At 29.5% G+C, this 27,220-nt stretch overlaps 1 protein-coding gene across 3 annotated transcripts in view; it reads left to right on the top strand.

Annotated features, from left to right (window-relative positions):
* The window catches only part of LOC129606998 (glutathione hydrolase 1 proenzyme-like), a 44,138-nt gene extending 19,548 nt beyond the window's left edge, over nt 1-24,590 (top strand). Inside the window, exons 1-7 of one of the 3 annotated variants that reach the window (XM_055517679.1) lie at nt 18,741-18,987; nt 20,353-20,492; nt 20,584-20,725; nt 22,705-23,575; nt 23,641-23,831; nt 23,893-24,247; nt 24,302-24,590. In XM_055517679.1, coding sequence (XP_055373654.1) covers nt 18,905-18,987; nt 20,353-20,492; nt 20,584-20,725; nt 22,705-23,575; nt 23,641-23,831; nt 23,893-24,247; nt 24,302-24,448 — 1,929 coding nt within the window. In that variant the 5' untranslated portion in view covers nt 18,741-18,904 and the 3' untranslated portion in view covers nt 24,449-24,590. Of the gene's footprint in view, nt 1-18,740; nt 18,988-20,352; nt 20,493-20,583; nt 20,726-22,704; nt 23,576-23,640; nt 23,832-23,892; nt 24,248-24,301 lie in introns of those variants that run through there. The other 2 variants (XM_055517678.1, XM_055517680.1) reach the window with 2 other exon arrangements.
* The last annotated feature ends 2,630 nt before the right edge of the window (nt 24,591-27,220 follow it).

The raw sequence follows: 27,220 nt of genomic DNA, 5'->3' as shown, positions 1-27,220 counted from the left end.
AGGTATAATTAGAAAAAGTAATTCCAAATATTCAAGCCCATTACTTGGAGTTCCTAAAAAAAATGATAATTCAGGATTAAAGAAATTTAGAAATTGTATTGACTATAGAAAGCTTAATGAAATAACAATAGATGATAAATTTCCATTGCCTAATATAGATTCAAAACTTGTCAAACTAAGTAAAGCTCAACATTTTACAACACTAGATTTAGCTAAGGGATACCACCAAATATTAATTAGCAAAGAAGACAAAAGGAAAACTGCTTTTGTGATACCTTATAGTCTTTATGAGTATAAGAGGATGCCGTTTGGATTAAAGAATGCACCGGCAACATTCCAATAATTAATACGATCTTTAGCACTTCTCTCGAAGAACATGTTCAGACTATTAAGGAAATATTTAAAATTTTAGAAGAAAGGCAATTAAAAGTACAAATCGATAAGTGCAGTTTTATGAAAAGGGAAACAGAATTTTTAGGACACATTATAAGAAATGAAGGAATGAAACTTAACCTAGAAAAAATAAAAGTCATTGAAAAATTAGAGGTTCCGAGAACTCAAATGCAAATAAAGAGTTTTCTAGGGTTAACAGGGTATTACCGGAAATTTGTAAAAGATTATGCGAAAGTAGTCCAACCAATGACAATATATTTTAAAAAAGATACTAGAATAAATTTAAATGACCCAAATTATATATCAGCATTTGAACAATTAAAAACATTAATTATAAACCACCCGACTATAAGGTATCCAAATTTTGAAAAATCACTCGTACTCACAATAGATGCATCTAAATATGATCGGTATTGTCTCAAGAGGGACAGCCGGTATGTTTTGCTAATAGAACCTTAAACAATTCATGAGAGAAATTATTCCGCAACAGATAAAGCGTTTCTGGAAATAATGTGGTCAGCCAATAAAATATTTACATGCAAAATATAAGGGTAAAGACTTATCTCCGAAACACTGAGATGGTTTCTGAAACTGGGAGAATATAAGTTTGAGATAGAATACTTAAAAGGTAAAGAAAATAGAGTAGCAGATTTTTTTAGTAGAATCGAAAACAGTCATAATAATTTAGAAAATATGTTGGAAGCAAATGTTAAGAAAACTAATTCAGTATCAGGTACAATATGTAACACAGAGGGAGATGATAGTGAAGACTCGACCATGGCAACTGTCCACTCAGCAGAGGAGGAATTGTTAGATCATATAAAAATAAAAGAAGAGATAGTTAACAAATATAAAACCCAAATAATAATAACTCAGGATGTAGAAACAGAGACAGGGGCAGTTAAACAAATTTCATTTTACCATGTCAGGGAAAGTATACATTCAGTTATTCAGGAAACTTTATAATATTAAATACAAAATTTACTACCCAAATTTATTAGAAGTAATTCAAATAGTAATTAACCAATGCGAAGTATGTCAACAAGAAAAATATGATAGAAAACCCATAAAACCAAAATTTAATAAAACTGAAACACCAAGCGATTTGAATAAAATTATACATATAGATACCTTCACAATAATGAAACACGATTTTTTAACAGTTATAGACAAATTTTCTAAGTTTGGGACAGCATATTGTTTACCTAATAGAAATCAACTTACATTTATAGAACAAATAGAAAATAATTTTAGTAAAATAGGTAAACCTAAGAAGATCGTAGCAGAAAACGAGTTTAGGGCAGTACAAATACAAGAATTTTTAAGAGAAGAAAGTACGTATATAACATTTCATTTTACTAAACTAAACAGTCAATATTACTAAACCAAACTTTCAATATCAAACAGTGATATTGAAAGATTCCACGGATCTATATTAGAAAAATTTAGAGTACTAAAAATACTTAATAATAATATGTCAGTACAAAAATGATTACTGCAGGCAATAAGAAATTACAACGAAAGGTTTCATTCGTCAATACAAAATATACCTAAAGATGTACAAGATAGAAAGGTAGAATTTGAAAAAATCAGGGATAACCAAGAGGCAATACGAGTAAAACTAAGAAAAATGAAGAAACAAGGAAAATAAAAGGAAAATAAAAGAAGGAGTTTTATAAAAAAACTACACAGCAGTTAGACATAAACATAAACCTAGATTTAACAAATCTAAATTAAAGATATACATGTTACAAATATTAAGAGACCATTAAAATTTGCAGGCTATGGTTGTTACAAATGACGTTTATATGGTTGATATTGATGATACCAATTAATGGACGTTTAATTATATAGGATATTAAAGACGAAAAAGGCTTTACGACTATTTGATTATACAAAGCAAAAATAGTAACAAAAAAAATATAATCTTACATATAATTAATCTATTCGAAATTTTAAAAACTATAGACGATATGACGTATAATATAGAAAATGTAGAAATTAAACACGGACAACTTCTTAAAAACGAAGAGAATTAACGCAAAAGACTCATACTATTTTATTAATAAAAACAAGAAATAGAAGAGTTTTAACCAATATAGTAGGAAGTGCATCAAGGTGGTTATTTGGCACTATGAAAAGAATATCAGAAAAAAATAATAATAATATAATTAGTAGAATTAATAATTAAGTCAAAATTAATGATCAATTTAATAAGACAATTAAGAAATATAATTTTAGAAGATAGGAATACAATGTTGAAAAAAATTAGCAAAACATGAAAATTTAAAGCAAATTTTATTTAACGATCAATAATTAAAAATACAGATATTAAAAACTAAAATTGAGAGTATTCAAGAAAATTTAGCAAGACATGGTATATTATACCCAGGCATGTTGACTAGCAGGGAAACTGAAGAATTTGAAATAGATTTATAGAAACTACAATATAGTAAACTTGGTATAGCTAAATTTCAAGATAATAGTATTATATTTGCAATTAAAGTTCCAAAAGTTTTTGAAGAAGTTGAATTAAAAATAATTGTATCAATTCCAAACAAAATAAATATAGAAATCGATAATATACAAGAAATCATATTTGAAATTTATACGTAATGAAACATATGAAAAATTTAAAATGTTAAATGAAATGAGAAAAATCGAAACACTGTATTTTTAAAAATAATTGCAAAATGATAACTAATAAAATGTAACAAATATTAGTATTAGATGAAGAAACTATTTTAATAAAAAACGCAAATAATTTATCAATAAATCGAAATTGCGATAAAAGAAATATTGTAGGATTAGAAAATTCTTTGATTCATTATAATAATTGTACACTTAAAATATTAGAACAAGAATATTCAAATACAAAATATCGTCGGTTAAAAAGCAGAAAGCATTAAGTCAGGAAACTATGTTTTGAGTAAATTCAATTTGAAATAATCGTAAAATTGTAAAACTAATCAATAAGTGCAATGGGATTGGTCTCTTTAATTTCTGGATTTATAAACTGCATTCTGAATTTGCATGATTTTTTGCCACAACAAAGATTGTATTTTTCTGATTTAATTCATCTATGAAATCCGAATTCTCAAAAAATGTACTTAGTGCTTTCTGCTTTTTAACCAACGATATATGGTACATGAAAGATTTTACTATCCAAATTCTGAAAATAATAATTTTACTGATAAATTGACATTTGCAGATTTTATTGTAAAATTTGAAATTAATTTAGAAGAAATTAAAGAAGAGAAAATAAATAATATAAAGTTGGGTCAAACCAATGGTTTGTATTGTAGCACTTTTCCCTTCAACAAGTGAAAATTCTGCTTTTAAATACAGTCTATGTATACCTATCACACTATTAAAATTATTTTCATTCATATAAAAAACTATTTCTAGGATTGTATATATTTAGGATGAACCACTGCCACTGCCTTGTTGCGTTTGCAAAATTTCAAAAATGCTTGTGGTTTCATTGCAACAAATAGTTAAAAAAGGCCATTTTTAGGGTTTTGGGTGGGTATAACTTCTAGGGGGGAGATAGGTAAAAATTTTGTTCTACGGAAATAAGTTTCTAGTAACTTCTATCTTCAAGGGTGTAAAATTTTTGTAAACAGACACACGGACAGACGGACGGACGAACAGACGGACGGACGGACGGACGGACGGACGGACGGACGGTCGGAAGGACGGACGGACGGACACAGTGAAACTAATAAGCACTTTTTTCAAATTTTTTTTGGAAAAGTGCTAAAAACAGATTTTATAAAATTTAGTAGTTTTACAGTAATAATAAGTAAAATTTTTACAGTCATTATAACTGCAGTAGTAGTAAAAATATCTATAATCAAAAGAAGAATTAAAGAGAATTCCAATCTAAAGGAGGGAGAAGTAATGTATAGTAGTAATATACCTTCTAATAAAACTGATATACCTTCTAACAAAGAAGAACAAAACAAAACATGTTGTGATTATGCTTTAGCGTTGTCAGACATAGCAAGGAAGTATATTATAAAGCATAACCAAACATGTTTATAATAAAATTTTGTTATTAAGAAGAATCTATAAATAATGTTAACTTAGAATAAGAACGTTAGTTATGAGTTATTCATTGTCAAGCGAACTGCCCAATTTTGTCGCGATTGTTAATAAAGTAATTTCAATAAAATAAAAATCGTTTTTTTTTAATAAATTTTTAAACCAAAATACAAAATTTGCGTGCACACACCGACAGACAAACCGAAAGATCGCCAGAACTAAAAATCGCAAAAAAACAAAAAGGATTCATAACTTGAAGAAAATAGAGCAATCAAAAGTTAAAACGAGTATCTTAGCAATAAAATTAAGTCTATGAAGAACCATACAAAGTTTTTAGAGGACAAAATTAAGAAATTGGAGATGATCCTGATGAGCGGCGGAAGCTTGATTGCAAAAATTCTTTGTAATTGCTCGTCAAAATTTAAATTATTCCCATTTTAATCATTTAACTTAATTTGCCAGTACGTAATAATAATGAAGTTTTTCTTCGCCATTACTTTTCTTCACCTTAGGGCAGGTATGTCAAACTCATTTATTATCACGGGCCATTTTAGGGTTTCCGTACATTGTTTCTAAATTATACTCAAATTTTAATTTTTATTATCAACATAAAAATATAATACAACATACAAATAGGGATACAAATACATACGTATATACAAATATATAAACCAATCACACAAAAAAATATAAAATAATTTTTTTAAAAAAGTTTAGCAAAGTTTCTCTGTTACTAAATTTTCGAAATTTGCCTAAATTTAATAAATTTGCCTAATATTGATTGAACATGTTGATCTCTTAATCTTGATCTTTCAGCCGATTTAGTATTTTTAATATCGAAAACAATTGTTCACACAAATATGTGCTTCCGAACATGGGTAAAACATGCTTAATTGATTAATAGGTAATTATAAAAATTTATAATTACACTTCTCTAAATTTTTGTTTTAATACAGAATCGCACAGCATTTCGAATTCAGTTGTAAATTTGCATCAAGTGTTTCATATCAACAGAAAATGGAAAAGTATATAGGTTAAATTCATTTTTACATCTAATAAAATTTAAAAATCTTATCAATTAGAATAATTTATTCTAATTAGAGTATTTGGAAAATTTCACTCTGGTTTCAAAACTTTCTTACTGATCTAAATCTATATTTGTAGCAAGATTTTAAGAATTAAACTTCACAATTTTCTTCACAATTTTCAAAAGTCGTAATGGGCTGCAGGATCAGGATCTTTGGTTCTCGTGTTTGGCATGCCTGCCTTAGATATCAAAATTGAAAAAAAAATTGAGTTCTTATGCACTTCTCATTTAAAAAAACTGAAAGTTTACATTAAACTAAAATAAGTAGGATATTTGGTATAACAAAATTTAACTCATTTTATAAAGGGTATTTTTATCACTCAGGTTAATTTATAAATTATATTTATAAACAAATGTTTAATATATAAATATATATAAATAAATATTTATAAATATATACAGGGTGATTCAGTAAAGAGTACAATATTGCATATCATTGTTTAGGGCATCAAAAATGGGTAAAATATTTGTTTGGATCAAGTTGTTAAAACTCAACGGGGATACAGGAATTTTAAAGAATTTCCACTAAAATTTTACTAGCCCAAGCTTTTTTGCTCGTAACTTCCCTTGTAAAGAGGCTATAGAGGCTTCAAATTAACAGTTTCTAAAAAGACTAGTAAAAGGCTTGAAAGCAATATACTTTTTGATTTTGTATTCTGCGTACTTTCGGAGTGCCGAGCATTCGAGCTTTGGAAAAACATCAATTTTTTCCATTTGGTATTTTTCAATTTCCTGCATCCTCACAATTTTGTGTAAAAATTTTAGAAATTTTAATTTTTTTTGGTACAGAATTTTGACTCGTTACCAAATCATTTTCAAATTTTAAAAATTATTTTTTAATAAAAGAACATTAAATATAATTAATAAAAGAACATTAAATATTATATCACATTGAATATTTTTACCGATCGTATTGTGTATAAAATAGGTAGATTATGTGATGGCAATAAATTTTCGTGAGAATGCCTTCTCCATAGTATGGAAGTGCAAATAAAGTATTTTTAGCAACCTGTCGTTCTGTGTGTGCACGCGTGTATCTCAAGTTCTGCTGAACCGATTTTGATGAAATTTTATATGTAAGTTTATTTCGTCATGGCACGGATTGATCAAGTTTTGGGATATATCAGACCTCGGGAGCTGCACTTTTTAGCGGGTCTGTTTTACATTTTTGACCATTTTGAAGAAAATATTCAACCGATTTACTTGAAATTTCATATATAAGCTTTGCTCGACCGTTCGCGAAAATTCCTAACTTTTGGAAAAAATTAGGCATCAGCAACTGGACGTTTACTGCGGGCCAAATATACATTTTTGTGTATATAAAGAGAAATAATCAACTAATTTCGTAGAAATTTAATATTTAAATTCTTCGTATTAAAACAACGAACATATAAATTTTTTGGAAAGATCAGGGCTCGGAAACTGATCTGAGGGCCGATTTTACATTTTTCACTATATTTACGGAACGAATTGTTGGAATTTCTTGAAATTTAATATTTGAGTTCTGGTTGTTACAGAAACTAACTGGCGAGCATTTTAGGGAATTGTAGGTAGCACGAAGTGAAACTCTACTAAAAGCCAAATTTACATTTTTGTAGGTATGTTGACTATAAGCTTACTAATGTCCTAAAAATTGGAATGAAGTATTTAACAGAAATTTTTATAATATTCTGTAACACTTTCGCTTAACTAGATAATACACATTGCGGTCGGTTATGTGCTGACCACATCAGATTTTTTAATTTTCGTTGCATTTATTTACTTTAGTAAATTAAACAAATTCTTTTTACATATAAAACGTTTCTGCAATGAAAAATATGCGGGTAGTAGATTTGATGGAGCTACTTTATGTATTTTTAGGCATAGTTTTTGTTTTGTTTTTCTGTTACCAATTATTTCCTAATTGAAATATATGAATAGCAGCATTATGTGCTTTATCTTTAATAAAGGAACCGTGGAAGTACTTAATAAATACTGTATTGAAGAAGCGAAATTTACCTAAATTTTTTTTTGAAGATGGTGTTATTTATCGTACAATATTATTAATCTTATTATTCAAATTTTATTCCATTCAATCTTTGCTTTCATGTTAACGCTCCCACGAAATATTTTTCATTATTCTAATCTCAATTGTTACCTCCGATGTTGATAGTGATTTCGTATAAGAGTAATTTATAGGATTACAAGATTTGTCTGAAAAGCGGTTCATAGTTATAAAAATAATATGAATATGAGAAGAAATAAGTTGGATTCTTTGATAGCTTCCTGTAGTTGGGATCTTCGCATTACCGTTTTAACAGAAATTTGGTTAAAGGAAGAAATAATAAATTCCTTAATCTACCGGAGTATACTTCGTATTTTGTAAACACAATGATTGGTTACGATGAAACACCAATGTTTGTTGCACAATGTTTATTGCAATCAGTAACAGTATAGTATACGACGAGGAATTCATTGTTCGTGTTTTCTAGTGGTTCATTCAACCAAACGTAAGCTTAAAAGAATTGCCTGCTATAAATTCATTATACTGACGATGATGACTTCATTAATAAAATTAATAAACTATAAGACCTTCTTACAGAAGATCATTGATAATTTGAGACTTTGATATAAATATATTAGATAAAAATAACAGAATAGTGTGTGATTGTACTGATGCCTTACTTACTGATAATGAATTCCACATCTGCAATAAAAAAACAGAGGAATTTGCTACGAAAGTGGGGATAACTAAAGCAATTATAGACCACATCAAAATACAAAATCCTAGAACAGAGTCACTGGTTTAAACTTAGATCTTTTTTAACTACAAGAAGTTGTTTAAAGATAATGATTGGCGATATTTAGAGCAACATAATTCATTAAGTTAGGTTTTACGTGAAATAGGTAAGCTAGTTAGTAAACAAAGACATGTCTCTTCTTTTAAAAACCGCAAAGATGCCGAAAAGGGAATCGAGGCTATTACGGATTCGCGGAATATTAGTAACATTATGAATAATATTTTTGTACAGCGACAAGTAAGTTTAACATACCTGATGGAGCGATTGATTACGTTTATCTAAACAAATATACACTCGAAATATGCGTAACAATATTCATCTTGATTTAATTAATTCAGAAGCAAATTTCGCCATTAATTTGCTACAACTGCCATTTGTTAATAAAAGTTTCTTGGAATATATTTTTTCTGACTATCTAAAAGGGTTGTTGCTACAACAATCTACAAAAATGGAGATTCTACATATCCTTCAAACTACAAGCCGATTTTGGTATCGCGGACCCTATGCTACACAGGGTGTTTCGCATAAGATGGCAAATAATTTCAGAGTAGATTCCTTGATCAATTTCCAACAAAAAATTGTATGGGTGGGAGAGTCTGCAGATATATTAGTTTTCGAGGTGTACTGTATAGATATTGCATGTTAGTTAAAAAAGGTACTAGATTTTCCTGCATATAAATAAATGCTTATAACTTCGGAACCATGTGACATAGAGTCACCAGCTTGTTGTACAAATAATTGTTTTATTTTTATTTTTTGTCTTACAATGAATCAGATTGGGACCTAAGGGCCTGATCGTCTATCTCTCTTTTTTACTTGGAAAGTGAACAGAAAGTGAGTAACTATCATCTACTTGTATAATGTAATTTTCGAGCGAGAAGAATTATTCCGATTTCGTATCTCTTTTTTTTATATTGTATGCAAAAGTTTTTCACTTTGTTTTTGAAAGTGAAACATTCAGTCGATAATTTGAGAAAAAATGAAAAAATCCAATTAAAAAAATGAGTAATCTCATTCGAAAAGTAAAACATTCATTAGAAAATACTTATGTTTCTGATTTTAAAGTGAATAAAAAGTGAGTTAAAAAAAGGAGATATACGACCAGGCAGATGGTTTTTGAGGTAAAATTCGTCAAAATCAAAATTTCTAATTTATTTTTTAAACTCAAAATTTTCAAAAATGTGTGTTATTTTTTTTGCTTTTTTTCGATTCTCTAAAATGAGAGCTAAAAGTTAACACATATATAATATTTACCTCTATTTCTCATTGTTTAACGTGTTTAAAAAAACATGCGAAAAAATTTCATACCGCCTAAATATAATAATACGTTATATTATTGAAGTTTAAATGATTTATTTGAACTTATTAAGAGATAATTTAGAGTTGTAGCATTGATTAACAAGATTTTATTAGATAATAATATAAATTTATTAAAAACTTTTTCCAAAGCTGTTTTTTGCAGATAGCTCAGATTTATTTGTAAAATTATTTTCGAAAATTACTTACATAGAAAAATACAATTAATTTAAAAAATCTGATGGGATCGACACATAAACCGACCGCAATGTGTATATTCTAGTTAAGTGAAAGTGCTACAGAATATTATAAAAATGTCTGTTAAATATGTACGATTTATATATGTAAATATGTTAAATGTACGATTTCATATTAACAACTGTACCATATATGTAATGTCATATATGTACATACATATATGACATTTAGAAACAATCTAGCTATGTATTACAATATTAAAATTACTTTTTTTAATAAACGGAAATCTTTTAAAACAAATTATGCAGTCTTTAAAATAAAGCAAAAAAAAATTAAAAAAGAGGCGTTAAAATAAAGCACGATTTTGAGGGTTAATTGAATGAATTAAACAAAAAAATAGAGTTCACCGTTTCAATGTACGAATTTGTTATCCTATGTATGAGTAAATATGCCATAGCTGACTATGGGAGAGACTATGACTTTAAGTTGCCGTATTACTATATTTATCCAAAATTTCAGTAATGTGTTTTCAACATTTTTTACGATATGGCCAAAATACTATTGAAGTTGTGCGGTAGCTACCACATGAAGTTAAGAAAGTCCAACGATTTTTATCACACATAACAGTCCTAGTATGTAATACACTTGTTTTCACGAAATTTCTATATTATAACTCCAATAATTTCTGAGATAGCCAAATAACTTTTGAAGTTGTGTGGAAACTACCGAAAGTAGTCGATTTTATAGTTTCTGACGGACAGGCAAAGCTAAATAGACTCAGGATTCGACGGTGACCAAAAACATGTAGTTGAGTCTATATGTCAGACCATTAATTCTTAGTGTTGCAAACGGTAAGGCAAATTTAGTGTACCCATCGAATATGCGTTCGTACGGGTATAAAAAAATAATCATTAAATATTTTTAGCACTTTTCCAAAAATTTTTTGAAAAAAAGTGCTTATTAGTTTCACTCCGTCCGTCCGTCCGTCCGTCTGTCCGTCCGTCCGTCCGTCCGTCCGTCCGTCCGTGTGTCTGTTTACAAAACTTCTACACCCTTGAAGATAGAAAGCTGAAATTATATGTACATAGATCTTTACTAGAAACTTATTTCTGTAGAACAAAATTTTTACCTATCTCCTCCCCTCTAGAAGTTATACCCCCCCAAAACCCTAAAAATGGCCTTTTTTAACTATTTGTTGCAATGAAACCATAAGCATTTTTGAAATTTTGCAAACGCAGAAAAGCAGCGGCTTGCTTCCCCTAGCGCGGCAAACTATATTTGAACTTTAGAAAAACAAAATGGCCGTTCAAATTTACCGTTATCTAAAGTCCTTTTTTTGCAAATTTTTGATGTCGTTTTTTTTCCAAACTACAGCCTGTAGAAGCTTGAAATTTTAGGAGCTTTTAGACATTATCAAATAGTTCATTTCGCTAGAAGAAAATTTTTTTCCATCTCCACTCCCTCTCAAGTTATCGCCTCTTGAAATTTGTAAAATTTGAATTTTTGACACCTTATATTTCCGTAACCGCAAGCTTTTTCAAATTTCTATTAACGCAAAAAGTTAACGGTAAACTCCATGAAATTAAAAAATATAATTATTTTTCTTAACTCACAAAATTAAACCTTAAAATCGAGCATTATGTTAACCCCACTTTATATTAATTTTTGTTTTATTTCAAAGACTGCATAAATCATTCATCCTAAATATATGCAACCCTAGAAATAGTTTTGTATATGAATGAAAATAATTTTAATAGTGTGATAGGTACATAGACTACATAGACTGTATTTAAAAGCAAAGTTTTCATTTGTTTAAGGGAAAAGTGCTACAATACAAACCATTGGTTTGACCCAACTTTATTTAATGCCATTGCATTAAAAAATATCTGCTTATTAAAAAATAAATGCTTTCTACTTTTTATAGAGATTTGAACAAGCCTGCAGTTTCGGACATATATTTTGCAAATTTCAAGAGACATATATTTTGCAAATTTTAAGAGAATATTTCTATATTGGGAGGGGGTAGAGATGGAAAGCAATCAGTGTCCTCAAACACAAACCGCCTAACTCGAGTTTAGACAAAAATGAGATATGTTTACCAGCGAATTCTCCGTTTTGAGTTTCATATGCTCACAAAATTTGGTGGTTCTACGACTGTTGTAGCCGGAGTTATTGTCGAATTCAGGCATGACCTAACTCGAAATGGTAGCTATGTGCACTTGCACTAATCGCCTAAATTGAGTTAATAGCAGAAAACATATTTTTTAAATTTTTGACAAACCACTTATATCGAGATAGGCTATTGTTGCAAATCAAAATAAGTGACTTTTTTACCGACCGTATTGTGTATACAATAGGTAGGTTATGTGATGGCAACAAATTTTGCATATCGAGTTTTCGGTGGGAATGCACTTCTCCATAGTAGGGAAGTGTAAATAAACTATTTTTAGCAACTTGTCGGTCTGTCGGTCTGTGTGTGCACGCGTGTATCTCAAGTTCGGTTGAACCGATTTTGATGAAATTTTATATGTAAGTTTATTTCCACCATGGCACGGATTGATCAACTTTTGGGATATATCAGGCCTCGGGAACTGCACTTTTTAGCGGGCCTGTTTTACATTTTTGAACATTTTAAAGAAAGTATTCAACCGATTTTCTTGAAATTTAATATTTGAATTCCTCGTATTAAAATAATGAACATATAAATTTTCTGGAAAGATCAGGGCTCGAAAACTGATTTGCGGGCCGATTTTACATTTTTCACCATTTTGAAGAAAATATTCAACCGATTTATTTGAAATTTCATTTATGAGCTTTGCTCGACCGTCCGCGAAAATTTCTTACTTTTGGAAGAAATCAGGCATCAGCAACTGGGCGTTTACTACGGGCCAAATATACATTTTTGTGTATATAAAGAGAAATAATCAACCGTTTTCATTGAAATTTAATATTTGAATTCCTCGTATTAAAACAATTAATATATAAATTTTTTGGAAAGATCAGAGCTCGAAAACTGATTTGCGGGCCGATTTTACATTTTTCACCATATCTACGGAACGAATTGATGGAATTTCTTGAAATTTGATATTTGAGTTCTGGTTATTACCAAAACTAACTGGTGGGCATTTCAGAGAATTCGGGTAGCACAAAACGCAACTGTACTAAGAGCCGAATTTACATTTTTCTAGGTATGTTAACTATAAGCTTACCAATGTCCTAAAAATTGGAAAGAAGTATTTAACAGACATTTTTTTAATATTCTGTAACACTTTCACTCAACTAGACAATACACAATGCGGTCGGTTATGTGCTGACCACATCAGATTTTTTTTTTCATGTATGAATTTTTATAACCGCTTATCTCGCGTTAAGCTTTTGTTGCAAAATTAATTTTGAGTTTTTTTAAATACTAACTCGACATAAGCGATTTGTGTAAAATAATAATTGTTGGTTGTTTAAACTCATCTCGAGTTAGACGATTATTGCAAATACAATTATATTCTATAAGGCTTCTTATGTTGAGTTAGGTTTTTATAACGCGTGCAAATAAAAACAAAACATCAAAATTAAGCGTTTAGTGTTCCAAATCATACATGATCAGTATAGAATACTTTTTAGTGTTTTATAATAAAAAATATTTTATAACGCTTAACATATTATTTTATGTGATATATAGTGTAGGTACTTTATGTTCATGGTTTAAAACTTGTTCACTATAGTTAAAATTAAATCTTACATTCGGCGACTAGTAAGATTGTTGTATTTTTTAACCCAAAATATAAAACATCTGCACAAGTTACCTGAATTTTTAATGCTCTAATTACCCAAAAATCCCATGTTTAAGATTTGAATTTTTTTATTTAACAAATAATCTTGTAGGTTATTTCGTAATTTACCTTCGACAAATGTTTTTTTCAATTGACGGAGTTTCCATGTTAAAATGACACATGGCTAGCTACCTGATGGCAGTTTATTTTGCTTTTGTGGTCTAATTGTATAATTAAACAAAGTGTTGTTTTATTATGCCCTTGTAAAACACATGTTATTAGGAAGATTAAATTTTTGTGTTTAACAAGAGTTTTTATTCTAATTATTGTATTACAAAGCAATATTATTATTATAAACTAGTACAACACATTTTATTAGAAAATTCAAATCATTATAATTTTCAATGAATAAAATTGGTACATCTGGGAATAACAATATTTCGTTATACTTTTTAGCACTTTGCCAAAAAATTTTTGAAAAAAGTGCTTATTAGTTTCACTCTGTCCGTCAGTCCGTCCGTCCGTCCGTCCATCCGTCCGTCCGTCCGTCCGTTCGTCCGTCCGTCTGTCCGTGTGTCTGTTTACAAAACTTCTACACCCTTGAAGATAGAAAGCTGAAATTTCGAATGTACATAGATTTTTACTAGAAACTTATCTCCGTAGAACAAAATATTTACCTATCTCCCCCCTCTAGAAGTTATACCCCCCGAAAATCCTAAAAATGGCCTTTTTTAACTATTTGTTGCAATGAAACCATAAGCATTTTTGAAATTTTGCAAACGCATAAAGACACCGGCTTGCTTCCCCTAGCGCGGTATACTATGGTTAAACTTTAGAAAAACAAAATGGCCGTTCAAATTTACCGTTATCTAAAGTCTTTTTTTTCAAATTTTTGATGTCATTTTTCTTCTAGACCCCAACCTGTAGAAGTTTGAAATTTTAGCGGCTTTTAGACATTAACAAATAGTTCATTTCATTAGAAGAAAATTTTTTTCCATCTCCACCCCCTCTCAAGTTATGGCCTCTTGAAATTTGTATAATTTGAATTTTTGACACCTTATATATCCGAAACCGCAAGCTTTTTGAAATTTCTATAAACGCAAAAAGCTAACGGTAAATTCCATAGAAATAGTTTCGTATATGAATGAAAATAATTTTAATAGTGTGGTGAATAGACTAAATACATAGATTGTATTTCAAAGCAGAATTTTCACTTGTTGAAGGGAAAATTGCTACAATACAAACCATTGGTTTGACCCAACTTTGTTATTACTCATTTCCGTGAGATTTCTTCGATTTTCAAATATTTATTATATTTTTGTTATTTCGAAGGAAGTATTTTTTACATAGACAGTTATTTATTATTGTTTTTAAATGTGCTTATGTTAGAAATTGTTAAATAATGTAAAAATTATCCAATATAAACTTTATCTACGCTTAATAAATGTACGTATTAGAAGCAAACTTAATGGACTCAAAGTGCTTTAAAATATGGAAGTTAGCGATCCTGGTCCTATAGTAAATAAACAAGCATCAACAGATCTTACTTTGAAAACCGAAGTTAATACAGTTTTGAAAACCGCAATTGACTTTGGCCGTGGTGACTGTATTAATGATCCTGATTTTAAAATTGACAACATTCAAAAGCAAGTTTTCGAGTCCTATTGGGCATGTGAACATATCTGTAGAGATAAAAAAATATGAAAGGGTTTCTACTTTTATTCTTTTAAGAAAAATCTTATTCTTATGATAGGAGAGCAAATTCCGAACCAATTTACTTTGCCACAACTTTTTACGGAGATCTATATACTTTTTACGACAGAACTTGCAGAAAAACTGACGAACAAACCATTTTCTATACGTAATTAATAATAGGTCTCCAAGATTTAATTTTCACATGTTGTTTTACAAATCTTACAAAACGATTAAGACTGGAGATTTAGCAGATACTAATCCATATTTAGTTGGAGAAACCGAGAGAGAATAAAAAACATTGTCACCTTTCTTAAATTTAATGAAACAATTATTTTTAAATTTTTAGAAATAATTTTTACTTGAAGTTTATTCATTTTTTACCTCAATTTATGTTTTTTATGACAATGATTTGATAAAAAAGTGAAAAATCAAATAACGTAGAAATAATGCATATATTTCTTCCCTTTTCAATATAACTTAAGTCACCTAAAACCATATCTTCAGTTTTGCAACAACAGCTTAAGTCGACTTAAATTTGACAAAAATGCAAAAGTAATTTTTCCCAAATCGCCTAAGTCGAGATATGCTTTGCAAAGTTTCATAATTTCATACTTTTTTCATAATTATGAGAATACTATTAGTTGTTTTACTTCAGATTATGAGTCAATCGCTTCCTTTTTTATTTATCTTTCGATCAAAAAAAAATTGGTTCAAAAACTTCATAACTTTTTTCAAAATTTAATTTAAAGTTTTAAATGTATTTATCTCGAAATCACTAAAACAGACTTAAGTCGTTTGTGCTTGAAGCCACTACAATTTTCTTCTAAAAAAAAAAAATTATTAGTTTCTAAGAGCAGCTGAAATTTAAACTTTTACAACCTGGGATCTAGAAGAAATACGACATAAAAAAATTTGGAAAAAATGGATTTTAGATAACAGTAAATTTTAACAGCCATTTTGTTTCTTTAAAATTCAATTGTGCTATGCCGCGGTAGAAGAAGCCAGCAACTATTTTTCTGCGTTTGTAAAATTTAAAAAATTCTTATGGTTTCACTGCAATAAATAGTTAAAAAAATGGAATTTTTGTGGTTTTGGTGGGAAATTTTCACAATTTTTAGAGTTTGGGAAGTAGGTAAAAATGTTCTTCTACGGAAATAAGTTTCTAGTAAAGATTTATGTACATATAAAATTTCAACTTTCAATCATCACGGAACGGGCGGACGGACAGAGTTAGAATAAGAAAAAGAACTTTTTGTCAAAAAATGTTGGCAAATGTGCTAAAGATATCATCGATTTTACCGACAATTACTTAATTAGCTGTAACTCTAAAATTTTGACGTTTGGCATAATATTATATATTTTATATATATATATATTTTATAAAACAAAAGTTAGTTTTAAATAAAATTTAAAGCAGTTTTGCCTGTGCAGTTTGTTTCGATACTTTACATTTCTATTCTGAGTTATTCTGAATTCTACAAATGTGTGACGCAAAATTTTTTTTATCTTCTATGTTTTGTTGGATATCACCAGCTAAATACATATTTTTCAAAAATTAAAAAACCTACCGTTTATTTTAGTATTTCTTTTTGAAATAGAATTTTTGTTTTGTAAAACTTTATATGAGTTATCTATTTAAACTTTAAAATTATATTGCTGCGTGTACATTTTATTTCAGAATAGGTGGCAAAATTCACAAAAAAATTTTGTTATATGGCAAAATGATTCAGTAAAACCTTAAATAACTCATTAACCCTGCAACCTAGCCTGCAATACCACAAAATTTGATAGATTCATAGATGATCTTAAGAACTTTGTCTTTTGACAGATATTCCTTAAAATCATCTATGAATCTATTATATAAAAATAACTGCGATTTCCCAAAATTTTATTTTTTAGTGTACAATGTTGTACATAATTTTTGAATATTTTATTAAATTTTTAAAATATAAAATATTATGAGTGGATGATACCAACAGGGAAAACCGCCATAAAAACAATGATTCTTTACGTTATAGGTGGTGTTGAAAAAACAATTAGAAAAAAATCTAAATAAACTAAAATATTGAATTTCAATAAAAATTATTTTAAGAATTAATTAGGAAACAATGGTTTTATTTTAATTTCATATGTTTTAATATTTTTTTAAAGAATTTTATGTAGTAGCCTCAATTCCAAATTTTGACATATTTGACTAAAATAATGAATAGTCAATAGTCAGAAATATCTAAATTCCAAAATTTAAAATTTTTTTAACTAGGATAGATAGAAAATTCCATTAGAAAGCAAAAAAGTTTAGAATGCCAGTCTAATTATGTATGTACATTGTGCATACATACATACATGCATAATATATTATATAACTGTTTATCTCAAATATCGAAATAGTTGTTTAAAATAAATATCTCTCTTTTTAATAAACGTTCTAATAACTTCCTTTAGATTAAAATAATTAGTAATCATATCTAGTGTTGCTCCTGTGTAAATATTAGAGTTCATTTTGAAATTGGGAAATCATGCGCATGTCAAGAAGAACTTCTGCATAAATCAATAATCAATATGCCTAATAAAAAATTCAGGTATATGTACCAGGGCTGTCGTTTGGGGTCCGAACCTTTTGCTCCACTATTCGGTAAAAAGCTAATAACAAGTGTTTATACCTAAGCATATTTTTTAATTCGCATGTTTTACGTGAAGTTTTTTTTTTCGTTCTTGGTATGTATTTTGTGTTTGAATATGATTTACTATTGGAAAAGTAATATTTTCTGCGATATATGTACACCTAAAATTTTGTAAACCTGTACATTCAAGCAGTAAAATCAGAAAGAAAATAACCTCAAAAAGCGTTTGTCTTTTTCAATATCATAATTTGACAAGTTTCTATAATACGGTCAAATAAAACATTCAACCCCACGCAAAAACCTATTAAACATAATAAAACACGAGTCAAAAAAAAGACTTTCTTTTCTGTATCAACTTTCCCATATTTTGCTGCAGCTCCTCAAGTTTCTAAAAAAAAGAAAAAAATTTGACTTATAAAAATACGTTTTGGTATATGATTCTTGTTTTGCAGTGAAATAGCTACTATGAAAGAAACTTTAACTGAAGATTTAGCACCTTTGCATCCATATTCATTTCTTGAATCACATTTACATTCATAATGTCTTAACGACTTAAATAACCCTTTAGATATCATCTTAACGGTTAAATATGTTGTGTCTAAAAGAGACACGTCATATTTAACCATCAAGTATGAAGTTTCAGATATAGACTGGTCATCATTAAATATTATATTACAAGAATAATCTGCACTGAATTAAGTATAATCAGAATATATTAAGTACAATCAGAAAAGCATAAAGAGTATTTTAAAGCACTAAAATGTTGGTCTCCCTTTAAATCACAAAAGTTTCGTTTTTTTGCAAAACCGGCTACTTTATGAAATTGAAAACGGCAGCTCTGGTACGTACATATGTATGTAGGTAACAACTAAGTTTAAAAGAATTTTAAATTTGTATTAAGATTGAAAGAGTTTTCATTTTAAAATTAGTAGGAAAGCATTATTAAAAATCAGCATAATACGTCGCAATGCCTTTACTAAGAAAAGCTGCCAAGAGCAAAAAAGGGCCATATGTAACAGTATGCAAAATACAAAATTCTACAAGAAAAGGATTTTCTCAAGTCTTAGAGAAGATTTTCCTCGATATATTGAATTAATGCTATCGTAAGTAATTTACAGCATTTATTCTGATGAATTAAGTCAATAACTAACGCCAATAGAAACATAATGGCTCATTGCCTAAAAAATTATGCAATTCAATAAAATCAAAACAAAGCCAGCAAAATATCAATTTGGAATGTTAAGTAGAATTACATTTCAGAAGAAAGTTACAATTGATCCATTTTATAGTAAATTGTGTGTAATTACAAACTTATTATTTAAGAGCTTCATTCATTTCTGTCACATTTCCAAAAAAAATTGTTTGGTGATCGATTGGAATATTTGTTCGATTGAATTTTGTTGAATTGTGCAAAATACAATGCAATTTTATGTCAAATAAGTTGTGTATATTTTAGATAGATGTATGAAGTTTCAAATATGAATTGGTTATCAGTGAATATTAAATTACAAAGAGTTCCGCATCGAATTAAGTATAATCAGAATATGTATAAGCATAGACTTAATTTTAAAGTATTAGAGTATTGGGCTCCTTTTTAATTACAAGAGCTCGGTTTTGTTTGCAAAATCAGTTACATTGTGATTTTATAATCTTGGCAGTTCAAAAGTAGTTAAGCTAAAAGAGCGGCCTTTTTCATTTTGTTTGATATACAGCATGTACATATGTATGTAGATAAATTTATTTATCTAACCCTTTTAGTTTTAATATTAAAAATAAGAAAAAATAAATTAACAAGATTTGAATCACTGGCGATTGTTGAATAAAATACTAACTATCTCATTACTATTATCAAAAACTAAAAACATGGTCATTTTAAAAAGTGTGATTCAACGAGTTAGCACCTTCAAAGTAATATAACAAAAACATTTAGTTTCTCGAATTGGAAGGTGAATATTTCAGTACATGAAGTTTAAATTAAAATTATATCAGGTACTGAAATTTAAATTACAACCTGGCAATAAATACAATTATACATTATAACTGCATTAAATGGTTACAAAATTTTAAGTAGCTTTTCTCTATCTAGAAAAATGAAACATTTTGGACGTTCAAAGATTTTTAAATGCATTTTAAAAGTGTCATTATGCCAGAAATGCAATTGATATAATTTTTAAAATTCTTATTGCAAAACTAAGATCTATTATAGCAACATCCTGACACTGTTGGTGATGAGTAAGAATATTTGATACTCATATATACGAGTATGTGTTACATATCTATACATATACCATTTTTGAATTCTTGCAAGGTAATTCAACGTTGACAGTACGAATAATGAACACGTGAAAAAAAACCAAACGCAAACAATGAATTTTTCTTTTTATAAAAGAAAAACTTATCGTTTGCTTCTTTTTGTTCGTGCAGAGTCTGGAAAATTATAAATATTTGTTTTATTTTTCTTGTTACAGGTGGTTTCCCAACTTTTCCAAAGGCCACAGAATTCTAGGAATATGTTTCATTATTATTATTTTGTTATTTACTGCTGGCTACTTAGGTTTAACTCTTGGACTCGGTGCTTATAGTCCAAGTGAGACAGATTCTGAAGAAGGTAAACATACATACGTACCTACACATAGTACTAAATTAAGTTAATTTTGGGACAATGATTATTTAATTTTATCTTAATATTCTGTTCTAAGTTTTTAAAACAGTTTCAATACCCAATGTTGAGCCGTTCATACCAAATCCACAAGTAACCCAAGGTCCTTCAGCTTCAACACTTCATATGTTTGCAAATGGCGGAGTTTGTTCAGACAGCGCACTTTGTAGTGCTATTGGAAAGTAGTTAATTATTTTTTTATTTTATTTTTTTGTATGCCTTTAGGAGACAGAATTAAAGTTTAATTCAGTCATCTTATTAAAAAAAATTAGCTCTGTTCGCTCACGAGATTTTTTTTACCAAAAATTTTAAAAAATGTAGTTTTTTGACAATCACATTATTGTCAAGAATAAAAATTTAATAGAGTTACTTTCAAGTTTTGTCTCATAAAGGTACCTACATACAGTGAGCGACATAATTAATCGTACGCATGATAAAAGCGCCCGATTTTGTATTTCTAAAACGTATACGAAAATGAAATTTTGTAGGAACACTTGATTGAATATATGTTTGAGTTTAGCTACAAAAAATTGTGAGAAATGCGAATGAGTAATCCTCAAATTTGCACATTAGTTTTTTTCCTACTTATTTTTGCGACATATTTAATCGTACGATAAATTTAAGGTTATTTTTCTGATGAAAATTTTAGAATTTTATAAAAATTTTGAGTTGTTATCATTCTTAGAGGCATTTTTGAATGCAATGCGTTTATTTTTGTAGAAATTTTAATGGTCAGTATTTAATATTAGTTCGATATGGTTAACGATAAAGAATCCAGTATTGAGTTCAGAGAACTCGCAATAAAATACCACTCGGAAGGGTTTTCTTTGGGTGAAATAGCTAAAATCGAAAAGGGAGTAAATCAACTGTTAAAAATTTTAAGAAAACTGGTTCTGTTCGATACAGGAAAAAAACTGGGAGGCCTAGGAAATTGGAGAAACGTGAAGAAAGACAAGTTTTAAAAAAAATAAGGCAAAATCCTAAGTTAATTGGTATCAAAATAGCTAAATCAATTTCAGAAAGCTATAAGAAAGATGTTTATAGTCGTACAATTCAAAGAATACGAGTATTAAACAGAAGTGGTTTTCGTGCCTAAGAATATTCCAAGAAAAAAACCGTTTATATCAGATACTAATAAGAAAAAGCGAATGGAATTTGCTAAAAGTCATATTAATTCAGATTTATCTCGTTGGAAAAGGGTAATTTTTTCTGACGAGAGTAAATTTAATATTTTTGGACATGATGGGCCATCTAAAATTTAGAGAAAACAAGAGGACGCACTCAATACAAAAAATTTAGTATCCACTGTAAAACATGGTGGAGGCAATGTTATGGTTTGAGGATGTATATCTTGATACGGAGTTGGAAGTCTTGAATTTATTGATTGCAAAATGGATAAATTTCATTATTTAAATATTCTTAAGGGTAATTTAAAAGAATCGGCTCGAAAAATGTGTTATAAAAATGAATGGATTTTTCAACAGGAGAATGATCCTAAACGTACCTCAGGTATTGTAAAGGAGTGGCTTCTCTTTAATGTACCAAAGCAACTTCATTCCCCTCCAGAATAACCGGACCACAACGCTATAGAGCACATTTGAAATTTTTCAGAAAATCAACTTGGCAAACACAAGATAACTTCCAAGGTTACCCTCAAAACTGCCATTAAACGAGAATGGGAGAATATACCAATTAAATATTTACAAACTTTGATTGAATCAAAGCCAAATAGATTGCAAGAGGTTCAAAAATGATGTGGTGGCAACACTAAATACTAAACAAGGAATTAGAATTGAAAGTCATTATAAATAATTTGGTTAAAATTATGTGTACGATTAAATATGTCGCGTTTTTAAATGAATTTTTTATGTTTTTTGTTATAATTCAAATTTTTTTTATAATTTTTGCAAAAATTTCAATTGAATTAATAAATTTATTTGTTTTAATTTTGTTTCTATTTAAAAATTGGGTTAGTTTATTTAATTTCGTTTTTTATTAAGGTTTTTTCATTCGTACGATTAATTATGTCGCTGACTGTATGTATATATAATAAAGTTTGGGTTATAAAAAACCATAAATATACTCAGTTTTAAATTTTTATAACTTTGGAGAATATTTTATTGATTAAGGTTTTGTTTTTTATTTTCGATATAATATGTAGGCTGATACTGCAAAAGGGGGGTAATGTAGTGGACGCAGCTATTTCAGCACTTCTTTGCAATGGTTTAACAACATTGCAAAGCATGGGCATAGGAGGAGGATTCCTAATGAATTTATACATTAAAAGTGATAAAAAAGCTTGGACCATTGATGCCCGAGAAGTAGCTCCTCTTCAATCTGAAAAGAATATGTTTATTAATCTGTCTTCAAATTCCGCGATACAAGGGCCACTCTCAATTGCTGTTCCCGGTGAAATAGCTGGTTATGGAGAAGCACTAAAGCATTTCGGAACAATGAAATGGAAAGATTTGATTGAACCCTCAATAAAGATATGTGAAACTGGATTTAAGTTAACCAAACATATGTACGATTCTTTACACATTAACCCAATTATCAAAAATGATACTCACTTGAGAAAAATGTTTGTAAATAACAAAACCAACAGCTTTTATCCGATAGGAACAGTTGTATACCCATCCAAAGAATTATGTCAAACATATAAAATTTTAGCTCAAGAAGGGCCTGAGTCTTTTTATAAAGGAACGCTGGCTGATCTAATAGCTGATGATTTGAAGGATTTAGGTAGCATTATCGTGAGAAGTGATTTAAATGTGTACCATGTCGATATGGTTCAATCAATTCCTGTCCGCTTGACTTCAGATTCCATAATGTATGTGATTCCACCAGCTGGAAGCGGGGCTTTAGTATCGCATATCTTAAATATTTTGAGGGGGTATAACATGTCTAGAGAAAGCATTTCAAAAGATTCTGCTAGCATTTTGACCTATCACCGTATTATAGAAGCATTTAAATTCGCCTATGCAAAAAGAGCTTCTTTAGGTGATTTGAGATTCAATCCCGAAGCTGCATATGTAATAGAGATTGTGGTTACTGATTCGATCAAATAAATAATTTTTATTTTATCTATTTTTTACAGCTAGTAAGTAATTTAACTTCAAACATGTACGCCAACGAGGTTCGAAATTTAATTTTTGACAATAAAACTTTTGATGATGGTAAATATTATGGAGCAGAATTTGACCTGAAGCCGGATAAAGGAACTTCCCATTTGTCATTTCTCGGACCTAATGGAGATGCTGTTTCAGTTACAAGCACTATTAATTTTTAGTTAAATATTGTTTAAAGTTTTAAAAATCTTATTTTTGTTTCATTAGTTAAATGCTTTCAGTTTCGGATGTGGCCTCACTGGAAAACGAACTGGAATTATTTTTAATAGCGGCATGGATGATTTTTCGCAACCAAACAAACTAAGCTTTTTTGAGCTTCCACCATCTGAAACAAATTTTATTGTGCCAAGAAAGAGAGCGTTATCATCGATGAGTCCAACTATTATAACGAATGGGAAAGGTGATGTTTTTTTAGTGATTGGAGCAGCTGGTGGGGCAAAAATTCCAAGTGCCGTAGCTCAAATAATAGTGAGAGTTCTATGGTTCGAACAAGACATTAAACAAGCTATCGATGCTCCCCGCATACATCATCAGCTATATCCAAATGTAGTCGAATATGAACTTGGAGTACTGCAAGTAGGTTTATTTTTGAATTGAATTATGAAAATTGAAAGATATCTCTTATTTAAGAGCGTAATCGATGGTTTAGAAAAATTAGGTCACAAGACAAAAAGGTATCGTGATCGTGGATCTATAGCATGCGGAATTTATAAAAACGAAACAGCCCTTTACGTGAATGCTGATTACAGGAAGGAAAGTGGTGCAACAGGATTTTAGTTTTATATAAAACATTTCTAGCGTGAAATAATATTTTCCTTGTTTTACAGTTGAGTAGGAATATTTTCGTTTGAATATATGCAAATATTATAATATTAAATGTAATTATTATGATATTAAACATTTTATTTTTATCATTTTACCATGGGTTTTTCATATTGCTCTTCCTCGGTTTAACATTATCGTTATCTCCGTGGTATAATTTGGAGTTGCCCTAAGGAATGCCAGGAGTACAATATGGAAGACAACGTATTAAGATCTCGCGTGGATTGCTTGGCGTTTGTTGATATCTATGATCAATTTAAGGAACTTTCTGAACTCCTTTATGGGTGTCATCTTCATCGCGTTAGGAGTGAGATTTTTGTTAATTCTAGAAATTTTTTTGAATTAGTTAACAGTAAGTGTGTTTCCTATGGTTATCCTTCATCTTGGCAATTTCTTGGTTAGACCTCAAGTGACCTTGATCACTTATCGGACTTTTTTGCTTATGATTTTTCTGGCGCTTTTGTGGGTAGTGGGGACTTTTCTGTTGATGAATCTTATTTTGAGTCGATGTTGGTGAAATTTTCGGGCTCTTATAGTTTTGATGTAGGTGAGATAGTTATTGATGAGTTTGACGTCCTGCAACATTTGTTATCTTTTGGTCATGATTATTCTTCTGGTCCTGATAGGGTTCCTGCTATTGTTTTGCAAAAGTGTGCTTGGAGTCTTGCTAGTCCACTCAGTTTTCTTTACCATTTGTCGCTTCATAGTGGAGGGTTTGCAGACGTTTGAAAGAATTCTTTTGTTATTCCGGTTCCTAAGCGGGGCCCGCATAATCTAATTAGTAATTATAGGCCCATTGCTAAGCTGTCTACTATTCCCAAGTTCTTCGAGAAAATCCTATATGATTATTTTTACTCTTATTGTGGACCATATATTATTCCTAATCACCATGGTTTTCAGAGGGAGAGGTCTTTCGTAACTAACTTGGTTGAATTTGTTTTTGAAACTGTACAGTTTCTGGAGTTGGGTGATTAACTCGATGTAATTTTTACTGATATTAATAAGGCATTTGTTAGAATCCCGCATGATATCATTATTTTAAAGCTGAGCAGTATGGGCCTTTTTCCTCGTAGTTTTTCGTGAGTTTCCACTTATTTGTTTGGAAGAGTTTGTCAGGTACTGTTTCGTTCCTGTTTCTCGGGTTCTTCTTTTGCTGCTCTGGAATTCCCTCATTTTGGTCTTGTTTTCTTTATTCTGGTAACTAAATGGCCTTGATGGGTTCACATTATGATGTAACAGGAATGGTTCATAGCTCAATATAGGCAAGTTTCTTAATGGGAAAGTTCTGGACAGGATTGAAATTTCAAATTGTCATTTAAGTAATACGTGGGATTGTCGGGTTGATTTTAAGATCTATTTAAATTTGCTGGTTAATAGGGTGACTTCTACTCTTGGTTTTTTGATGAGATGGTGTAGAGAATTTAATGATCTTTTTGTAGCGAACATCTTTATGTTGCTTTTGTGAGGCCAGTTTTAGAATATGCGTGTCAGGTTTGGCTTCCTCTTCGGTACGTTGATATACATCATATTTCCTTCCTTTTGTTGGCTGCCCCCTCATCAGAATACGCTTCAGTTTTTGGATGTAAGGTCGCTCCGTTGTCGTAGGTTAGTTTCCAATATACTTTTCATTCAACAACTCGTGGTGGGAGGTGTGGTTGCCACGGTTTTTTTGGGTCGGATTTCTTACAGGAAGAGTCCCAATAACTTGAATAACGTGCCGTGTCATAGTGCGGACTATGGGATGCATGTGATGGTGACATATATGTTGTGAGAAGTTAAATTGTATTCGTCTGTTTAGTTCGAATTGTACAAGCGTATGTAAGAGGGTGTTTAAGGCCAGACTTTACGGTAGCATTGATTTTATTTAATTTATTCTTATTTTGTATGACGCTTTCTATTGACTCGCTGTGCAGTAGTTGCATAGTTTGAGTTTGCCAGTTTATATCTTAATTTACCAATTAATCTTAAATTCTTGCCACTAATATTATCTTGTTCTTCCTATTTCCCTTTCCCCTTCCTTTCCATACATAAATGATGACGATTTTAGTTATAGTTGCTGATAGTCACGTTTATTGGCTGAGTGATGTTTATTATTCTGTATCAGATGCTTGTATTAAGTAATCGTCTGGTATAAAAATTATCCACCATTACATCTGATATATTCTGATCCTATTTCTGCAAGCTATAATGGATAATTCAATGAATAATTGGAATTTTAAAATTCTTGCCCATTTAACGATGTTGCAGAACTCAATCCGTTAAGTTGAAAGTCATGCAACATCTTGGGTTATATAAAAAAACCACCTTAACAAATAAGAATATAAAATATTAAAAAACATATAAATATATGCCAAAAATATCAACTTACTATTTTAATTTTACATTTATGGCTTTCACAACTCCTCAAAGAGACTACGAGTTTGTCAGGATGCCATTAGAATTGAAGAACGCTTCTTCAACATTCCAAAGAATGATTAACAATTTTTCACGCGATCTTATCAATGTTAACTGTGTTAATAATCGTGACGATATATGTATTAATTTTCAATACTTCTTTTCAAGAACACGAAAACGCTTTAACAAAATTTTTGAGAGTCTTATATGTATGTTTTAAACTAAAAATTTAAATTGATAAATTTCTATTTTTTTCAAAGGAGTCGGAATATTTGAAGCATCTTCTCACTGCTGAAGGAATCAAACTCAATCCGAAAAGAATTAAAATAAAAC

Source organism: Condylostylus longicornis, unplaced genomic scaffold, assembly GCF_029603195.1.
Source record: "Condylostylus longicornis isolate FDR11 unplaced genomic scaffold, ASM2960319v2 ptg000024l, whole genome shotgun sequence".
NCBI lineage: Eukaryota > Metazoa > Arthropoda > Insecta > Diptera > Dolichopodidae > Condylostylus > Condylostylus longicornis.
This window is presented reverse-complemented; position numbering and strand designations above follow the sequence as displayed.